At 34.4% G+C, this 20,646-nt stretch overlaps 1 protein-coding gene across 9 annotated transcripts in view; it reads right to left on the reverse strand.

The window, feature by feature from the left end:
- Positions 1-844: 844 nt before the first annotated feature.
- Positions 845-20,646, reverse strand: part of LOC135139483 (kazrin) — a 243,212-nt gene continuing 223,410 nt past the window's right edge. For 4 of the 9 annotated variants that reach the window (XM_064069731.1, XM_064069732.1, XM_064069729.1 and 1 more), the window contains 10 exons: positions 20,464-20,551; positions 20,217-20,404; positions 10,004-10,203; positions 9,710-9,919; positions 9,502-9,660; positions 9,321-9,444; positions 9,126-9,270; positions 1,945-2,101; positions 1,846-1,863; positions 845-1,784 (listed from right to left, as the gene is read on the reverse strand). In XM_064069731.1, coding sequence (XP_063925801.1) covers positions 1,374-1,784; positions 1,846-1,863; positions 1,945-2,101; positions 9,126-9,270; positions 9,321-9,444; positions 9,502-9,660; positions 9,710-9,919; positions 10,004-10,203; positions 20,217-20,404; positions 20,464-20,551 — 1,700 coding nt within the window. In that variant the 3' untranslated portion in view covers positions 845-1,373. The remainder of the gene's footprint in view (positions 1,785-1,845; positions 1,864-1,944; positions 2,102-9,125; positions 9,271-9,320; positions 9,445-9,501; positions 9,661-9,709; positions 9,920-10,003; positions 10,204-20,216; positions 20,405-20,463; positions 20,552-20,646) is intronic. The other 5 variants (XM_064069733.1, XM_064069734.1, XM_064069736.1 and 2 more) reach the window with 5 other exon arrangements.

Here is a 20,646-nt window from a genome sequence, read left to right on the forward strand (position 1 = left end):
ATAGTATTATCCATTTTTCAATGGGAAAACTCGCTAAAAACAGACATGAAATTTCATAGTTCTTCAAAAAGTAATTTCCTAGTTCGATTTAACATCTCCCTTAGGAACCAAAAGATTTCTGGTTTATTTATTTCTTCAAGGTTTTTCCCACCTACCTTTCAGTTGGACAAATAATTTTAAAACACTAAGGAATATTGGAAATCACTGGACCGATTTATTATGAAATTCTGTTGCATTGGTTCTGAGGACGCAAATTCTCAAGTGCAAATCATAGAAATCGCGGTCAAGGGATCGATGCCTCTGTCTAAGGCGATCGAGCTATCCTCAGTTTTCAGCGTTACGAGCTACAACACATAGTCATCCTCGCGGTGGAAGGGCTGTTACATAATTAACAGCATCATCCACTTCGTCATGGGCTCTCAGATCAAAGGGTCCGCCCATTTCAGAAGTAGGTACCTCAGGAGTTTTGAAAGAAATAGGTTAAAGAGAAAATTTGATCTCCCCCCATGTGAACATTATTTCAATAATTGTTCAAATTCAAGCTGTTTGTCTTAACTTGAATGCGAATTTATAAGCAATAAAAACAAAATTACAAAAATCGTTAATAAACTGAGGGAGAATGTGGCGTCGAACGTGATTAATTTTTGTTTAAACAAGAAAAATGGAAATCTTCAGATAACTTAAGGATTAAGGATCGGGTCGCCACTTTGGTTAATGTATAACGTCTGGGTTTACTTTATTGTTACATAATTTTGCAGTATTTAAATACTAAGTAGCCTTCCTTGCTCTCTTGTAGTTATTTCAATATTTTTTATTTTCGGAATAAATAGATACAATAAAATAAATATTAAATAAACAAACACTATACACACAATACTTGACCATAACGAAATACACGAAAATCACGAACAGCGTACATGGTAACAATATAGTTAAAAAATTATATATAACACATTCATTTATCCCTAATTCAAAAGTCTTGGTTTAGTAAGTGTTATGCACCTTTTCCTAGTAACGTAAGAGTGAAAATTATTGTTTGGTCAGTAGTTCTGACTCAGTGGTGGTGTGTTATGGCTATGCTATCTTAACAGCAACGCAATAATCGAAAATCTGAACAGCAAAATATCACTTTCAGCTTCAATTTATACAATAATAATCTTATATAGATGCGTCCCGCTCATTCTGGTCGTTCTTCAGGTTATAAACATACACCTTTCGGCTTCCGTCTTAATTATCCCTAGGTTGGCTATCTTACATTTGTTCTAAATACATACAGTATATTTGGTTATCTTTGGCTTAAGTAAAATCCTCACAAATGTACAAGACGTGAAAACAATAAGTGCTACATAATCCAAAACTTGAGCAAAACCTAATCAAACCGGCGCGACGTGGATGACATCGATGTCCCCGATGCTCCTCACGCGCCTGTGCTGCTTCTTCTTGCGATGCAAACTCCCCCCCATGAAGTTGCTGAAGATCTTGCCCTTCGAGACCGTCTCCGAGCTCATACTCTGCGCGCTCTTCGTGATCTCGTACTCGTCAATGGACCTCCTGTTCGAGTAGGAGTCGTACTCCTCCGACCTCCTGTTGTAAGCGTGGTGGTTGGCGAAAGGCGTGGCGTAGATGGGCGACTCTCCCCCGGACCTCGTCGATCTGAAATAGTGCAGGGGCGGACTCACGCGGCTGACGACCGAAGAGCTCTCCGAGCTAGAAGTGGGCGACTGCTTGTCCCTTTCCCTCTCCGACTTGCTTTTGGTCAAGCCCAAAGCGCGACTCAAGGAGCCCTGAAAGCAGAGGTGGGTCAGGGGGGGCTCGGGGCGGCTACAAGGCGAGTGCTGCACTTACCCTGTTTCTGTAATCGTTCTTCGTTGCAAGTACGGGTCAATTAATTATTGTTGTTGATGCGGAGGAGGCATGCTAGGAGGGGAATCGTGGAGTACTTACCCTGAGGCTGGCTCTGCGAGACTCCGCGCTCATTTGGTCGCGAGCGACGGGCGGAGGTCCTACAAGTCCTGCACAGGATCGGGAAAAGGAGCGTCCGAGGGACCCTCCCAGAACGCGCGATTTCGCTCTGACTCGAACATAGTGCTCTAGTGTGGATCTAGCATAACAGTGCAAAATCAAAACGATGAATAAGCAGTGCGGGAAACACAAGCATTCTATGTTGGTTTGTTGACTGTTACCGGGGAGGATCGGTTTTACGTGTCACTAGTTCCTTGGTTTGATTGAGTGGGCCAGTAAACATTTAGATTGGTCGAAAGGTAGCCAGGTCTAGAACCGGAAGGCACCCATAGTGGGGAACAAATTATTTCATTATATATCAACAACTGTTGTACACCGTTTACCGAATAGATGGAGTATATAGTCATCAGTACATTACCACACGCGCTGATTTAAGGAAAAATTAAGGTCACGTCAAGTCAGGTTAGGTCAGGTCAGGTAAGGTCAGTTATTACTGTACATGTGGGAGTACAAGTTTGGCCAACATCTCGTTAAAAGTAAACTTCATTTTTTTTTGGATAAGTGAATATTTTTTTCTAGGAATGATACTGATGCTTGGTATCAAGGCAAGATTTTATTGTTCATCCCCGTGAAATATTGCAAAAATTCTTTGGACGAGTCTGACAAGTAGGGTTAAAGTTTAAACTTATTGTCAAATATGACGTGTTTCGTATGATAGTTACACATCATCTGTACATTTTTCCAAAGTAACACCCTTTATATTGAGAAAATGGTACGAACCGCAAAGATTTCCGGTGGATATTTTGAAATAAATTACTATTTTCATATCTAAAAATTCTGATCTCCGCCATATTTAAAAATGGAGTTATTTTTCTCAATTGTTTTAATAGAACACCCTGTATTTCATAACATTTTCAAGTTGTCTTTTAATAATTTTTACGTCCGAGAGTAAGCAAAGGAACTAAGTTAATAGAGTCCATTGGGCGAACGGCTATTTTCATGTTTTTTAGACGTGTCATCATCGTCAGGGTATAAAAAAACCCAAGTTTTCCCTTTCCGTCTGTCTGTCTGTCTGTCCGCCGTCTGCCTTGTTTTTTATTAGACAGGTAATCTTAGAAACTAAAACTTAAATTTTGTATGTGTGTTATAAATATCGTGTAGATGGTAACAATAATTAAACTTTGTCTGGATATGAATGGATATAGAAAGATATAGACGAATATAATAGGATAAAAACGTATATAGAAAGGTACAGACAGAGATAGAAAGATATAGAAGCATATGTAGAAGGATTTAGATGGATATGGTTAGATATAGATGGATATAGAAGGCGTCGGACGGATATAGAAGATTCTAAACGGATACAGAGAGATATAATAGACGCTAATCGAATAAGGGACAATTCTGAATCAAACCTGACAAAATTTAGACGTTGTTAAAAAATAAACAGCCAATCAGTTTTACGAATTTAACTCGTTACTATGGAAATTTGTAATTTAACACCCTTTAAATTTAACAAGTTTGATTCAGAATTGCCTCTATAACGGATATGGATAGATATAGAACGCTATAGACTGATACAGAAAGATATAGACTAATACAGAAATATATAGAAGATTTTAGAAGCACACAGAGCGGTACAGACGGATATAGAAGGATATAAAAGGATATGGACCGAAATATCTAGAGGGATTTGGATGGATATGATTAGATATAGATTCATATAGAAGGAGTTGGACTGATATAGAAGGTTATAAACGGACACAGAGAGATATAGACGGTAATCGGAAGATCTAAAGAAATATAGACGAATATAGACTGACATAGACGGATATAGATAGATTATAGAAGGATATAGACGGATGCAGCAAGATGCAGACTGATACAGAAAGACACAGACGAATTTAGAAGGACCTAGAGAGGTACAAACGGATATTATCGGCTATAGATGGATATAGACGGATTAGGATAGAAGGCTATAAACGGACACAGAGAGATAGAAGGTAGATATAAAGAAATATAGATGGATATAGACTGATATAGACGGATATGGATAGATATAGAACGATATAGAGGAATACAGGAAGATATAAACTGATAGAGAAAGACACAGACGATTTTAAAAAGACGATATAAAGAAATATAGATGAATGCAGACTGATATATGGATAGATCATAGAAGGGTTTAGACGGATATAGAAAGATGTAGACTGATACAGAAAGACACAGACAAATTTAGAAGGATCTAGGGCGGTCCAAACGGATCTTGTCGGATACAGATGGATATAGAGGGATTAGAATACACGGCTATAAACGGACACAGACGGACAGACGGTAATCGGAATAAAGAAGATATATAGAAATATAGATGGATATAGACTGATATCGACAGATATGGATAGATTATAGAAGGATATAGACGGATACAGAAAGATGCAGACTGATACAGAAAGATATAGACGAATTTAGAAGGATCCAGACCGGTACAAACGGATATTGTCAGATACAGATAGATATAGACGGATTGAAATCGAAAGCTATAAACAGACACACAGAGAGAGACGGTAATCGGAAGATATAAAGAAATATAGATAGATATAGAGCGGTCCAAACGGATATAAAAAGATATAGAAGGGTATGAACCGAAATATCTAGAGGGATTTGGAAGGATACGATTAGATATACATATAGATGCATATAGAAGGAGTCGGACGGATATAGAAGGTTATAAATGGACACAGAGAGGTATAGACGGATATGGACAGATTATAGAAGGATATAGACGGCTACAGGAAGATGCAGACTGATACAGAAAGACAAAGACGAATTTAGAAGGACCTAGAGCGGTACAAACGGATATTGTCGGATATAGATGGATATACACGGATTAGGATAAGTAGAAGGTTATAAATGGACATAGAAAGATGTATTCTAAGGAGATATAGACGGTAATCGGAAGATATAAAAAAATACAGATGAATATAGACTGATATAGACGGATATGGATAGATTATAGAAGGATATAGACGGATACAGAAAGATGCTGACTGATACAGAAAGACACAAAAAAATTTAGAAGAACTAGAGCGGTATAAACAGATACTGTCGGATACAGATGGATGTAGACAGATTAGGATAGAAGATTATAAACGAACAGAGAGAGATATAGATGATAATCGGAAGATATAAAGAAATAGAGACAGATATAGACTGATATAGACGGATATGGATAGATATAGAACGACATAGACGGATACCGTAACTTATAGGAAGATACAGACTGATACAGAGAGACTTAGACGATTTTAGAAGGACATAGAGCGGTACAGACGGATATAGAAAGATATAGAAGGATATGGACTGAAATATCTAGAGGACTTTGGATGGATATGATTACATATAGATGCATATAGAAGGAGTTGGACGGATGTAGAAGGTTATAAACGGACACAGAGAGATATAGACGGTAATCGGAAGATATAAAGAAATATAGATAAATATAGACTGATATAGACGGATTAGGATAGAAGGTTATAAATGGACATAGACGGTAATCGGAAAATATAAAGAAATATAGATGGATATAGACTGATATAGACGTATATGGATAGATTATAGAAGGATATAGACAGATGCAGAAAAATGCAGACTGATACAGAAAGATATAAACGAATTTAGAAGGACCTACAGCGGTACAAACGAATATTGTCGGATACAGATGGATATAATACAGACGGTTTAGAATAGAAGGAAATACACGGACACAGAGAGGTATACACTGATATAGTAGGATAAAAACGTATATGGAAATATAGAGAAAAATATAGACGGTTATGCAAGAATATAACGAACTATAGACGGACATAGGAGAATATAGACTGATATAGCCTGATAGGGGCAGATGTAGATGGATATGGGCTAATATACATAGCCTATACAGATGCATATAGATGGATACGAAGAAATATAAACGGATATAGAAGGATACGGAAGAATATAGATTGATACAAGAAGATATTGATGGATTTAGAAAGACATAGAATGGTACAGATAGATATTGATGGATTCAGATGGTTATGCAAAGTATAAAGAACTATAGACTGATATAGCCTGATATAGACGGATATACTTAGATGGACTTGGAAGGATATAAACGGACATAGAAGGATACCGAAGGCTATAGATTGACACAGAAAGACAGAAGGATTTAGAAGGTCATAGAATGGTACAGACGGATATTGACGGATATAGATGGATATGGAAGTAAACAGATACAAATAAATGGATATTGAAGCACATATTCAGATTGTTGATCTTGTGAAAATTTCCAATAAAATAGACCCCTTTCCGGACTAATTTCAATAGTTTTAAATTTTTTTCAAAAAAGGATGTTTTCTTCCATTATTATTCCCAATAGACCAACAATCAACACAGATTCGTGGTCTTGAGAAAATTTTCGATATACGTGTTACCGGATTGATTTGAATAGTTTTAAAATATCCTCAAAAAGGGCAATTTTTTCCGTTATTACTACCCGTAGAGCAAAAACAAACACAAATTCGTTTTTTTTTGTAAACAACCTAGAATTCCACTTAATAAAAACTACTTGTACGTAACTCGTTAAAAATAGAACACCCTGTATATTTAAAAATCATTTTAATGTGCGGTACTAAACAACTGTACAATGTGCGTTAGTGCCTCATTCTGTATATTTTTTATCAAATTTCTATAAAAAAATAAAATTTTGCTAAATCATCCCCACCAACAATATGTTGACGTCACCTTAAAGTTGTACATAGTAAATGTGGTTTAAATTTTATAAAATAACATACTATTACACGTGTAGTTTATGAATCCGTGTTGAGTTTTGCCCGAGACATCCACATTTTTGAAAAAAAAATCAAAATTGTATAATAACATTTTGCAATACAACTCTGAAACTGCAAAACCGAATGGTCTGAAATCTTGCAAATGGTTTAAGGTTATTGTAAGCATGACAAACCGTTAACTAATATTTATCTGTTAACTCCCTCCCAAATACTGATGACGTCATCTCAACATTTTGCCTAATAAATCCTTTGTAAAATAAATAAAATAATATGACTCCATACTTGTGGTTTATCGTTGCATTCGTAGTTTAGTTTTTAATAATTATTTATACAAGGTGACTCAAAGAAGTTAATGAATGACCTACTTTATTTTATTTATTAAATCAAGGACAGTTCACCCCATTTTTCTCAAAATATAGCTATATACAACTTTAGATCAATTTTTTTAATAAAACCTGAACTTGCTCGCTGCGCTCGCAATCTAAACTTTCTTGTTTTGTCTAGGTTTTGTTGTAATAATAAATCTCTAGACTTATTAATTAAAAAAACAAACTTTTAGAATGCGCGCGCAGCGAGCACGTTCAGGTTGCTAGGGTCTCTTCAATTTTAGTATTTACAAATATTTTCAAGCGTAATTTTTTGGGACACTAAAAACTTCTCTCATTTATAATAATCGGCTTCCTCGGGAAATCGACGAATGTTTTTGAATAACACCTAAATGTGCTCGCTGCACTCGCATTCTGGATGTTCTTTTTTAATAAATTTAGTGTCATAAATATAGTGTCATAACATAACATTTACAAACGAAGGGTCAGCAAAATTTTTAGTTTTTATTATAATTCTCGAGATCTCCCTGTGGATGTAAATTACTTTGAAAAATTTAACCTCTAAAATAACAAATAACAACAAAATTGTTCTTAATAATTTAGCTTCTCAGGGACACCAATAAATATATTTTTAATTAGACTTGAACGTGCTCGCTGCGCTCGCATTTTAAGCTTCTTTTTTTAGCTTTATTGTCAAAATTGTAAGGAAAAAGAGACATTTGACCTGATCGAACTTGAGCTGACCTGACCTCACCTGACCTGACCAAACCTGACCTGAGTAAGGATTGCATAAATTCTTTAGACTGATGTTTTATTTTTTGTTGTTTTGAAAAGGAAAAAAATCATACCCAAGCTATTTTAGTTAAAGAAATTTTGACATATTTCCTTCAAAGTTTTGACCCTCAAACAATCACTGAACCTGAAAACTGCAGGAAAGTGTCTCGGCGAAGTTGTTTGGGTTCTACTGATTTAAGAAAAAAGGACGTCTACAAATGAATTAAAAAAATAACTAAGGTCTCCGTTCAGAGTATGAGGGAAGTACTGTATTAATTCTTTACACCGATTTTTTTTAACTATTGTTGGAAAGAACCTCACTAAGCCTTTTTGAATCTGAAGTGATTGAAATTTGCAGATAAGAAATGTAAAAAATTGAGTTTCAACATCAATTACACCATTGTGTGTGCTATAAGGTACAATATGTTCAAAAAGTGTGGCAATTTAGAAATGGAAATTTAGAATTAGAAAATGGTAGAAGCAAAGTAGCTGCAGCATATGTATGTAGAATGATTTTTCACAAAATATAATTTAACCTAATTTAAACAAATTAATTTTTTTAACATTGTTTGATATTTTACTAAAATCTGTGAAATAATTTGTTTCCCGGTGGCTGCTCGAGAACTGGCCTTAGAGAACATTTTCGGGAAAGAAATCCACATCCCGGAAGCTCAACGTTCGAGACTCGTCTTCCGGTAGGTGGACTTCATCGACTGAATTTCTAAACTAACATATAAAGAGCATGCAAGAAACTGTGTAACATTGAAAACACCGATATCTGAAACACAGACTATGACTTTTCTAACTCGATCGGGCAGTTCTGTGCTCTAACATTGAGAGATGGCAGTGCAAAGCATAAGCAACATAACATAGAATGTTCGTGTAAAATGTCCCCCTGTTCATATGGCATACAAAAGAATCCACATTTCACAACCTTTATTTTAAACTATTATAAACAAAATATTATAATTTGATTATGGATTCAATAAAGGCAAATAGTTTGATTAAATTGATAACACAAGATGAATGCACAATAATTTCGTAACGCGCCAAAATTACCTAGACCACAAAATCCAAAATTCGTTCCACTAAACAGTCTAAATAATTTCGAACGCTGGACTAAAGGCGAAACTTATCATAATTATTATCAAACATGATTGTTTATCTGCCGTGTTTAGATATAACTCTTGCAGCTTCCGCTTGGAGTTCCTCCATTTGACAGAAAATGACGTACCTTGCTGGCAAAACCAACGCTTCTAGCTCTGCGTTTAAATGACGTCTTATTATATTTTTACTAGCGGGGATCCCCAGGGCCGTCGCCATTGTGTCACCGTTAAATGACGGTTCTAGAACCACTAGTCCCCCGTGCACGCCGCTGTCTGAAAAACCAGGGACGGGGTGAGCAGCTTGCAAATTTTACTACCTTTACCCTTTAGGTTATCGGCGTATTCCGTCAGATCAATACTTCGGGCCCAACGTATAAATCTTTGATTAGTCCAGACCAGGGGATCTGCATCTATGTTCTCGCACTGGTGGCGGCGAACGGCCAGTGCCTTCAAAACAGACACGCTACAGTACAGGACACCCAAATTTCGCACTAGATTAGCTACCTGTCGGTCGTACTTCATGATGCGCAGCAAATGGATCCCGTGGACGATCGACGCCTGGTGGAACTTCCGCGTCACCCCCAGGTACTTCTCCAGCTCCTTCTTGCTGAGGTGCTCCAGCATCCTGGCGTCCACCATGTTGGCGGTGAAGCTCTCCGAGTACTGCAACATCCACGTTAAAGCTCCTGTAATCCCCGATCCTCGAGCTTACTTGTGACAGTCCCAGGTCGGGCAGCCACTCGCTGGCGACCCAAGTGTGGCCCAGTTGAGCAATGCACGGGTACCTGACCAGGGCCGGCTGGCGGTGCTCCTCGATGGCCAGACGCAGCTTTTTCCTGTGCATCGGGTGCGTAATACCCAAGCCACATTCCAACTCCAAATCACTCAGCTCTAAGAGCACCTGACCATGCAAAGGACCAATCTATAAGATTCATACATACAATCACCGTTTTTACCCAAGAGTCAAGCCACGAAAATTTTGGGTAAATTCGACAGTGGTACTTGCCTTGCCGCTTTTGATGTTCTCGGCGCAGCGGGCGCCGTACTGGGGCATACCGAGGGCCACTTCGAGCCAGGCGAGAACGGTGGGCGCCCTCCAGCGCTCCATGGGCACGGAGGCGGCCTCGCGGAGGAGGCGCAGCTTCTCGGCGTAGCCCTCTTCGGTCAGAGGGGACCAGCTGCGGTAGGACTCGAAGTTGTGCTCGCCTGAAATGGGGTCAAATTGGTTATTATTAGAAGAATATTTTGAAAATTTTGGTCTAGGATCATAACCATATTTTCAACATTTTCAAAATGAAATACGACTTTTGTTTTTTTTTGTAGACTTGTTTTGAAGTTGAATATGTCGACAACAGTCGTCTCGACTTTGATTATTCCTGCCCAAAGAAGTTTTTTTTTTCCATAACACCCAAGGCCCAATTTTTTAGCCCATTTTTTAATCATTAATTAATGACATTTTTTATTGTTTCTCAAGGATATTCGAAAATTACCAAAACAGAATCTTTCGTTACTTTGACCCTCTACAAGCTTTTTTTGGCTTTATTTCTCCGAAAATTCGCATCACAATCATGAACATGCAACATGTGAATTTTTGGAATGTTTTAAAAATCAAATTACATACTATACAATATACAAAAATGTTGGTCCAACACCACAAAACGCTGTTTTTCGACTAAGCACGTCCAGCTCTACATCCTAGATTTTTTTAAGATTGTTAGGCAAGTTCGCCAAATACTGTATTTTTCAATATTTAAAATTTTTGACTTTCTCTCTTCGAAAATTACCAAAAGACATTATTTTCTTGATTTCTTTTCTCTTCGAAAATTATCAAAATCCTTCGAAAATACGTACCATTTGTTCAAAATGGCCAATATGAAAAATGGAATAATTTAGAAATTTTAAAAATTGCAAAAAGTTTATTCTAAAACCGAATATTTCGAAAATATTGTTCTGTGGCCATAAAGATACTATATTTTTAGAATCAGCACGTCGCATAATTTTTTGTACATTTTTAGACAACTTTTTCAAAAGTGAAATTTCTTAATAGGTACTCTCCACTTTTCCAAATTTCGACTCATTTTCGACGATTTTCAAAACTTAACCAAATATTTTCTTTAAGATTTTGAGCTTCTGCCTCGTTTTTTCGATAACTCCAACAGTTTTTCCACAATCACCCATTTTTTAAAAACTTCACTTTAAAACATAACATTGTCTGATAACATAAAAATTCAATATTTCCCAAAATTTTTTGTGAATTTTTACACAACTTCTTCAAAAGTGAAATTTTTAAATACCAAATTCCTAGATTGTCTAATTTTCGTCTATTTTCGAAACTTAACTAAATACTTTTTCTTGTAGATCCAGAAGCTCCAGAAGTCACTTCCGGCCTCGTGTCATCGATACTTCAACCGTTTTTCCAGAATATCGCAATTTTTGGAATTTCAGCACCTCTAAACTGAAATATATTTTGGGATATTTTAAAAATCACACTTTGAAATCGAATATTTCGGGACTATCGACACGATATATTTTTCGATTCAGCTCTTTGAGGTTTGTATCCAAGAATTTTTTGTGGATTATACGAAACTTCACCAAAAGTTGAATTGTTTAGTATTCGTCCCTACAAATGAAAATTTTGCAATTTTTCCGAGCCCTCTCGAAAATTACCAATAGAGAGTTTATTCTACAAAATTTTTTTGCCGTCATTTCTCGAAAAATCCGATCCATTTTCCACAATCAAATAAAATTTTGAGATTTTGACATTTAAAAATCAAATTTAAAAAGTAAAATTCAAAAAATTTTGGTCTGAAGACGTTGTTTTCACATTCAACTCGTCGAGTTCTACATCTTAGATTTTTTAGGCAAGTTCGCGAAAACTTCAATTTTTGAATGTACAAAATTCTTCAAAAACTTTTTTTTCCAGAAACGCCAAGATAAATTATAGCAATTTTTGAGATATTTTAAAAATCACAATTTGATTCCGAATATTTCGAAAATCTTTCTCCAGAGCTACCAATACGACATACTTTTCAGTTCAGCTCTTCGAAATCCACAATTTTTTGAGAATTTTAGGCAACTTCGAAAAAAGTTAAATTTTTCAATACTCTCCCCCCATTTGGGAATTTGCACATTTTCCCAAGCAGCTTCGAAAATTACCAAAAAAGAATCTTTTATTAATTTGCTCCTCTACAAGTTTTTTCGGCTTCATTTTTTCGAAAATCCCATCATTTTCCACAACCGTTAGTATGACATATACCCATTTTTAGAAAATTAAAAATTAAATTTTGAAACCGATTTATTTCGAAAAACTTGAACAGACACCATAAAAACACAACGTTTTCCAATTCAACTCCCCGGGATATTTTATCCTAGAAAATATGTTATTTTGTTTATTTTAACCTCCACCCACTTAGCACCTCTAAACTGAAATATAGGAATTTTTGGAATAATTTGAAAATCAAATTTTGAAACCAAATATTTCGAAGATCTTGTTTCAGGACTGCCAACACGCTATATTTTTAGATTCAACTCTTTGAGATCTGTAGCCCAGAATTTTTTGTAGATTTTTAGCAATTTCGCCAAAAGGTCGATTATTAGTACTCGCCCCCAAATGAAACCCTTGAAAATTACCAAAAGAAACTGTATTCTAGAAAATTTATTCGCCTCATTCCTCGAAAAATTCCTACCATTTTCCGCAATCGTTAAAATAAAATTTATATCCTAGATTTTTTCAGAGATTTTTAGACAAGTTTATTCGATTTTCCAATATTTAAGTTTTTTGACCTATTCTCTGGCACTTTCGAAAATTATCAAAAGACATTTTTTTGTTGATTTCGCCTTCTAAATTTTTTTCCCCTGCATTTCTACGAAAATGGTTGCCATTTGTCCAAAATCGCCAAACTGAAAGAGGGAAATTTTTGGAAAATCTTAAAAATTTGACTCTGAAACCGGAATTATTATTCCGTGACCATAAACACGCTATATTTTTACTTCCCGAGCGTAAGCAAAGGAAGTATTGTAATCGAGTCCGTCGGCCGACTCTCTACTTTTACGTTTTCTCGATCTTTCATGACCCCTAGAAGACGAAGAAATAGGTCTCCCATTTCCGTCTGTCTGTCCGTCTGTCCGTCTGTCCGTCTGTCCGTCTGTCCGTCTGTCCGTCTGTCCGTCTGTCCGTCTGTTGTCCCGGATTTTTATTAGACAGATAATCTCCGAAAGTACTCGACCGATTGTTGTGAAATTTTGTACTTATATTAAGAATATCATGTAGATGGTAAAACGCTAACCAAAATTTGTCTAATCATCCCCACCACTAATGCGATGACGTCACTTCAAAATTGTACATAGTAAATGGGTTTTCAATTGTATAAAATAACATAGTCCTACACATGTAGTTTACTACTCTGAATCGACTTTTCACCCGAAACGTCCAGATTTTTGGAAAAAAAATCAAAATTATAAAACAACATTTTGAAATTTAATTTTTAATCTGCTAACCAGAATGCTTTGAAATGTTGCAGATGTTTTAAGGCTATAAAGAGCATCATAAATCTTTAGTCAAAAAATATTTGCTTATCCCCTCCAAAAACTTGATGACGTCAGCTCAAAAGTTTGTGGAATAAATCATATCTAAAATGTACAAAATATGATGAGTCTGTACTTGTGATCTATCACTCCATTCATATTTTTTGGATTTGCATATACAGGGTGACTCAAAAAAATTAATGAATGCGTAAATATATTTTATTGATTTAATCAGGAACTACAAAACCGAATGCTCTGAAATCTTGCAGATGTTTTAAGGTCATAAAGAGCATAATAAATGTTTGGTCAAAATATATTTGCTTATCCCCTCCAAAAACTTGATGACGTCAGCTCGAAAGTTTGCCGAATAAAGCATATCTAAAATGTACAAAATATGATGAGCCTGTACTTGTCATTTATCACTCCATTCATATTTTTTGGATTTGCATATACAGAGTGACTCAAAAAAATTAATGAATGCGTAAATATATTTTATTGATTTAATCAGGAACTACAAAACGGAATGCTCTGACATCTTGCACATGTTTTAAGGTTATAAAGAGCATAATAAATGTTTAGTCAAAATATATTTGCTTATCCCCTCCAAAAACTTGATGACGTCAGCTCGAAAATTTTCCGAATAAATCATATCTAAAATGTACAAAATATGATCAGTCTGTACTTGTGATCTATCACTCCATTCATATTTTTTGGATTTGCATATACAGGGTGATTCAAGAAAATAAATGAAAGCGTAAATTTATTTTACTGATTTACTCAGGAACTACAAAACCGAATGCTTCGAAATCTTGAAGATATTTTAAAATTATCATAAGCATGGTAAATTTTTGATCAAAACGTATTTGGTCGTCCCCCCTAAAAAATTTATGACGTCACCACAAAATTTTGCTGAATAAATCCTATCTAAAATGTACAAAATATGGTGAGTCTCTTCTTGTGATTTATCATTCCATTCAAATTTTTTCGATTTGCATATACAGGATGACTCAAAAAAATTAATGAATGCGTAAATTTATTTTATTGATTTAATCAGGAACTACAAAACCGAATGCTTTGAAATCTTGGGAATATTTTAAAGTTATTATAAGCATGGTAAACTTTTGTTCAAAATGTATTTGTTCATCCCTCCTAAAAAAATTGATGACGTCACCCTTAAATTTTGCTGAATAAATCCTATCTAAAATGCAAAAAATATGATGAGTTTGTACTTGTGATTTATCATTCCATTCATATTTTTTAGATTTTCTTAAGAGGTGGTTCAAAAAAATTAATGAAGTCAATTTATTTTATTGATTAAATTAAAGGCAACACTTATTATTAGTATTACACCCCAACCAACCAAATTTGGTAGACACAAAATTTGTTAAAGGAAAAACTGGGTTGAAACATAAGGGCAGCACGCTTATTCACATCGACTTTAACATTACAGACCTGCATTTGTTTTATGCGTTCACTTGGTTCCGCGAATGTGAAATAGACATGTTTATAATCAACCAATTGTGAATTTCACCGTCAAGAATTAAAATAAAACCCAATGTTTTATATAATAAGCGGAAGTCGAAGCAATAAAACCGATGGTCGTTTTGTTTACAGTTTCTCTGTTTGACTCTCACGTATGCTGTTACGCCTGTCATCTTAAATTAAGAATGTTTATACATACACGATTTTCAGTTGCCTCTGATACGTATACGTGAGTAAATTGTTTCGTTATTTTATTGATTATTACAAATCAATATTCAAAACGACCCAATTCATTTTCCAGAAAATTTGAGAATATAATAATTTTATTCTTAGTATTACACTACATCTATCCCAACTGATATACGTGTCTTTGCAAAAATGTTGATGACGTCATCGCAATTTTTTTTTAAATTCCCACTACAAAAATGTAATGAGAAAAAAACATAATAGGCATGCAGTCGTCAAGTTTCCGACAGCGAGGGAAGTACTGTCTAAACTCTTTAGACCAATTTTTGGAATTTGTACGTAGACATCTATATCTCACATTTTTTTTGTGGATTTTTAAATAATTTTGTCAAAAGTGAAATTTTTTAATACTCCCCTCTGCTTCAAATTTCGACTCATTTTCGACGGTTTTCGGAATACATTTTTTTCTTTTAGATTTTGAGCTTCACAAGTGACTTCCCGCCTCGTTTTTTCGCTAACTCTTACAGTTTTTCCAGAACCACCCATTTTTTTTTAAATTTCACTTTAAAACAGAAATTTGTTTCATGGCATATGAGCTCCATATTTTTAAAATCAGCACGTTGAGATCTACGAGTATATCTATTCCAGAATTTTTTGTGAATTCTTAGACAACTTTTCAAAATTAAAATGTTTAAATACCAAATTTCTCGATTGTAAGACTCATTTTCGTCCATTTGCGAAACATAACTAAAAATATTTTATTGTAGATTTCGGCAATATTGTTCCGTGGTCATCAAGACCCCATATTTTTGGAATCAGCACGTAGATATCTATATCCCATGATTTTTTGGGGATTTTTGGGAAACTTTTTCACAAATGAAATTTTTAAATCCCCTCTCCAAATTTCAGCTCATTTTCTAAACTTAACTAAATACATTTTCTTGTAAATCGCCCACTGAATTATCGCAATTTTTGGAATTTCAGCACCTCCAAACTGAAATATAGCAATTGTTTTGATATTTTAAAAATCACATTTTGAAATCGGTTATTTCGTAGATTTTGGTTCGGGACTATGAACACGATATAATTTTTCAATTCAGCTCTTTGAGATCTATATCCCAGAATTTTTTGTGGATTTGAAGCAAATTTGGCAAAAGATCAATTTTCCAGTGGTCGTCCCTAAAACTGAAAATTTTGCAATTTTTCTGAGCACATTCGACAATTACCAAAAGAGACTTTATTCTGGTAAATTTTTTCGCCTCATTTCTCGAAAAATTCAATCCATTTTCCACAATCGTGAAAATAAAATATAAGATTTTTTAGTTTTTTAAAAATTAAATTTAAAAAGTAGGATTTTAAAAATTTTGGTCTGGCACCAATAGAACGTTGTTTTTAGATTCAACTCCGGAGTTTTAGGCAGGTTCGTGAAAAGTTCAATTTTGAATGTATGAAATTTTTCACCTTTTCTAGAGCATCTCCTAAAATTGTGTTTATTTCATCTCCTAAAATATGTTACGGCTTCATTTTGTCGAAAACTTTAATTTTTTTCCAGAATCGCCAAAGTATATTATAACGATTTTTGGGATATTTTAAAAAACACACTTTGAAACTGAATATTACGAACATTTTGCTCCAGGAGTATCAACCAATACGATACAATTTTCGATTCAGTTCTTCGAGATCTATATCCCATAATTTTTTGAGAAATTTTAGGCAACTTTGTTAGTTTGAAAATTTTGATATTTTCCCAATCAGCCTCGAAAATTACTAGAGGAGAATCTTTTACTGATTTGTCCCTGTATAAATTTTGTTCGCCCTCATTTCTTCGAAAATTCGCAACACAATCGTAGACATTCAATGCGTAAATTTTTGGGATATTTTAAAAATCAAATTTTGAAACTAAACATTTCAAAAACCTATAAATCGCTGTTTTTCGATTCAAATTGTCGAGATTTACATCTCCGAATTTTCTGTGGATTTTTAGACAACTTTTTCAAAAGTGAAATTTTTCAATTCTCTCTCTTTCCCATTCCTCAAATTTTCGACCATTTTTAAAACTTAACTAAACACATTTTCTTTTAGATTTCAAGCTCTAGAAGTCATTTCCCGACCTTGTTTCCTCAACTTCAATCGTTTTTTCAGAATAGCACATTGAATTATCACAATTTTTGGAATTTCAGCACCTCCAAACTGAAATATAGCAATTTTTGGCAAATTTAAAAAATCACACTTTGAAATCGAATATTTCGAAGATCTTGGTTCGGACCTATCAACACAACATATTTTTCAATTCTGCTTTTTGAGATCTATATTCCAGAATTTTTTGTGGATTTTATGCAACTTCACCAAAAGAGCACCCTCGAAAATTACCGAAAGAATTGGAATTTTTGTTTGCCTCATTTCTCGAAAAAATTCGATGCATTTTCCACAGTCGTTGAAAAAAAAAATATCCGAAAATGTTTTATGGATTTTAAACAACTTCGTCAAAACTTAAATTTTTCAGTACTCGTCCGCCACATAAAAATTCTGCAATTTTTCCGAGAACCCTCGAAAATTACCAGGAGAGACTCTATTCTAGAAAATTTTTGCGCGTCATTTCTTAAAAAATTCGATCCATTTTCCACAGTCGTTTAATTACAAGAGTTCTTGATATTTTAATAATGAAAATTGAAAAAGTAAAATTTAAAAAAATTTGGTCTGTCACCATAAAACGTTATTTTCATATTAAACTCGTCGAGATCTACATCCTAGCTTTTTCTGCACATTTTAGGCAAGTTCACGAAAAATTCAATTTTGAATCTATGAAATTTTTGACCTTTTCCAGAACAACTTCCAAAATTAAAAAAATACTTTGTTTTGTTCATTTTCACCTCTGTAAAGTTTCACGCCTTCATTTTTTCGAAAACTCTTATTTTTTCAGGATCGTCAAGGAAGCAGTTATATTTTAAAAAGTATATTTTGAACCAGAATATTCCGAAAATTTTGCTTCAGGACAATCAAGATGATATATTATTTGATTCAGCTCTTCGAAAATTTTTTGTGAATTTTAAGTTAAGTTCGCCAAAAGTTCAATTTTTCATTACTTGTCCCTAAAAATGAAAATTTTGCAATTTTTCCGAGCACCGTCCAAAATTACCAAGAGACATCATTCTAGTCTGGAATTTTTTTTTGCCTCATTTCTCGAAAAATTCGATCCATTTTCCACAATCGTTCACATAAAATATAAGAGTTTTTGATGCTTTAAAAATAAAAATTAAAAAGTAAAATATAAGATATTTTGGTTTGACATAATCAAAACGTTATTTTTTGATTCAACTCGTCGAGATCTACATTTTAGGTTTTTTTGCAGATTTCTAGGCAAGTTTGCCAATTCCTCAGCTCTTTGATGCCTCGATATATATCCGACAATTTTTTATGGATTTTAAGCAACTTTGCCAAATGTTTAGTTTTTCAGTACTCGTCCCCCACATAAAAATTCTGCAATTTTTCCGAGAACCCTCGAAAATTACCAAAAAAGACTTTTTTCTAGAAAATTTTTGCGCGTCATTTCTCAAAAAATTCGATTCATTTTCCACAGTCGTTAAAATATAAGAGTTTTTGATATTTTAATAATAAAATTTAAAAAGTACAATTAAAAAAAATTTGGTCTGACATCATCAAAACGTTATTTTCATATTAAACTCATCGAGATCTACATCCTAGATTTTTCTACACATTTTAGGCAAGTTCACGAAAAGTTCAATTTTGAATCTATGAAAATTTTGACCTTTGCCAGAGCAACTTCCGAAATTATCAAAATACTTTATTGTGTTCATTTTCACCTCCGTAAAGTTTTACGGCTTCATTTTTTCGAAACTGTTATTTTTTCAGAATCGTCAAAATAGCAGTTTTTGGGATATTTTAAAAAATACATTTTGAACCACAATATTCCGAAAATTTTGCTTCAGGACAATCAAGGCCATATATTATTCGATTCAGCTCTTCGAGATCTATATCCCACATTTTTTTGTAAATTTTAAGTTAAGTTCGTCAAAAATTTAACCATCTTATTTGAGAATTTTGAGTTCGTCCCAAGCAGCTTCGAAAATTACCATTTTTTGGCTTCATTTCTCCGAAAATTCGCATCATAATCATGTACTTAAGTTTTTCGAATATTTTAAAAACCGAATTATGAAAATATACAAATATTACAAAATTCACGCTGTTTTCCGATTTGCGATCAGAATTTTTTGTGGATTTTTAGACAATCTTTTAATACGCGAAATTTTTAGTACTCCCCATCTTTCATTTTCTTCTACATTTCGAACTCCGGAAGGCACTTCGCAATTTATGAAATTTTAAAAAAATTTGAATTTTAAATAGAAAAAGTATTTCGAAAATATTACTCCATGACCATAAGCACACTATATTTTTGGGACCAGAACGTCGGGATCTATATCTCTGAATTTTTTGAAAATTTTTAGACGACTTTTCAAAAATGAAATTGTCCACTATAGGATATGCAAATTTCGCCCCATTTTCGACGATTTTCGACACATTTTCTTGAAAATTTCGGGTAGTAGAAGTCACTTCCGACCTCATTTTTCGATTAGTTCAACCGTTTTTCCAGAATCGTCCATTGAAAAATCGCAATTTTTAAAAACTTAAAAAAATTCGAATTTCACTCAGAATATTTCGAAAATATTACTCCGTGACCATAAACCCTCAACATTTTGGGAATCAATAGGTCGGGGTCTATATCCTTGAATTTTCTGAACATTTTTAGACGACTTTTTCAAAAATGGATTTTCCACTTTGAAAATTTCGACCTATTTTCGACGATTTTCGAAATTTAACTAAACACATTTTCTTGTAAATTTAACCGTTTTTGCAGAATCGATCTTCGAAATATCGCAATTTTGAAAATATTACTCTGTGACCACGAGCAGGCTATATTTTGAAAATCAGCACGTTGAGATTGAAAAATTATCTTTTATCTTCGAATCAAGTATTAAACGTGAAAGTTAAGGTAATTTTTTCATACTTACAGTTTTCTTGTAGCGAGTTGGTCTTGTTGCGATGCCTCGACCTGGCAAACACCCTGGAGATGCTCCCCCAGGTGCCCCCGCGCCCGCCTCCCGGGCGCCCGTGGGGGTGCTTCAGCCGCCTCCCCACCGGCAGCGGCTCGGGATCTAATGGCGAACTTAATTGCTCCACAGATCTGGAATTAGTTGTACTTTCATACAATTTGAAGTTAATGCAGCGGAACATTTCCCGTTTTGTATGATTACTTACCGAGATAAAGCTCCAGCATCTATTGATCTGGAGAAGGTGTTAGCGTTAAGAGGCGATAAAGTAGGGCTGCAGTCTTTAGTTGATACTGCTGTAAAAATATACTTAGTAACATGCTCCAAAGCTACTGTTTATTAGTTGTTGTTAATACCGCTCTAGTTACTACTGGAGGCGGAATTTGAGGCC

This window comes from Zophobas morio, unplaced genomic scaffold (assembly GCF_036711695.1).
Source record: "Zophobas morio isolate AGI-343-1 ecotype UQ-CSIRO unplaced genomic scaffold, CSIRO_AGI_Zmor_V1 ptg000031l, whole genome shotgun sequence".
NCBI lineage: Eukaryota > Metazoa > Arthropoda > Insecta > Coleoptera > Tenebrionidae > Zophobas > Zophobas morio.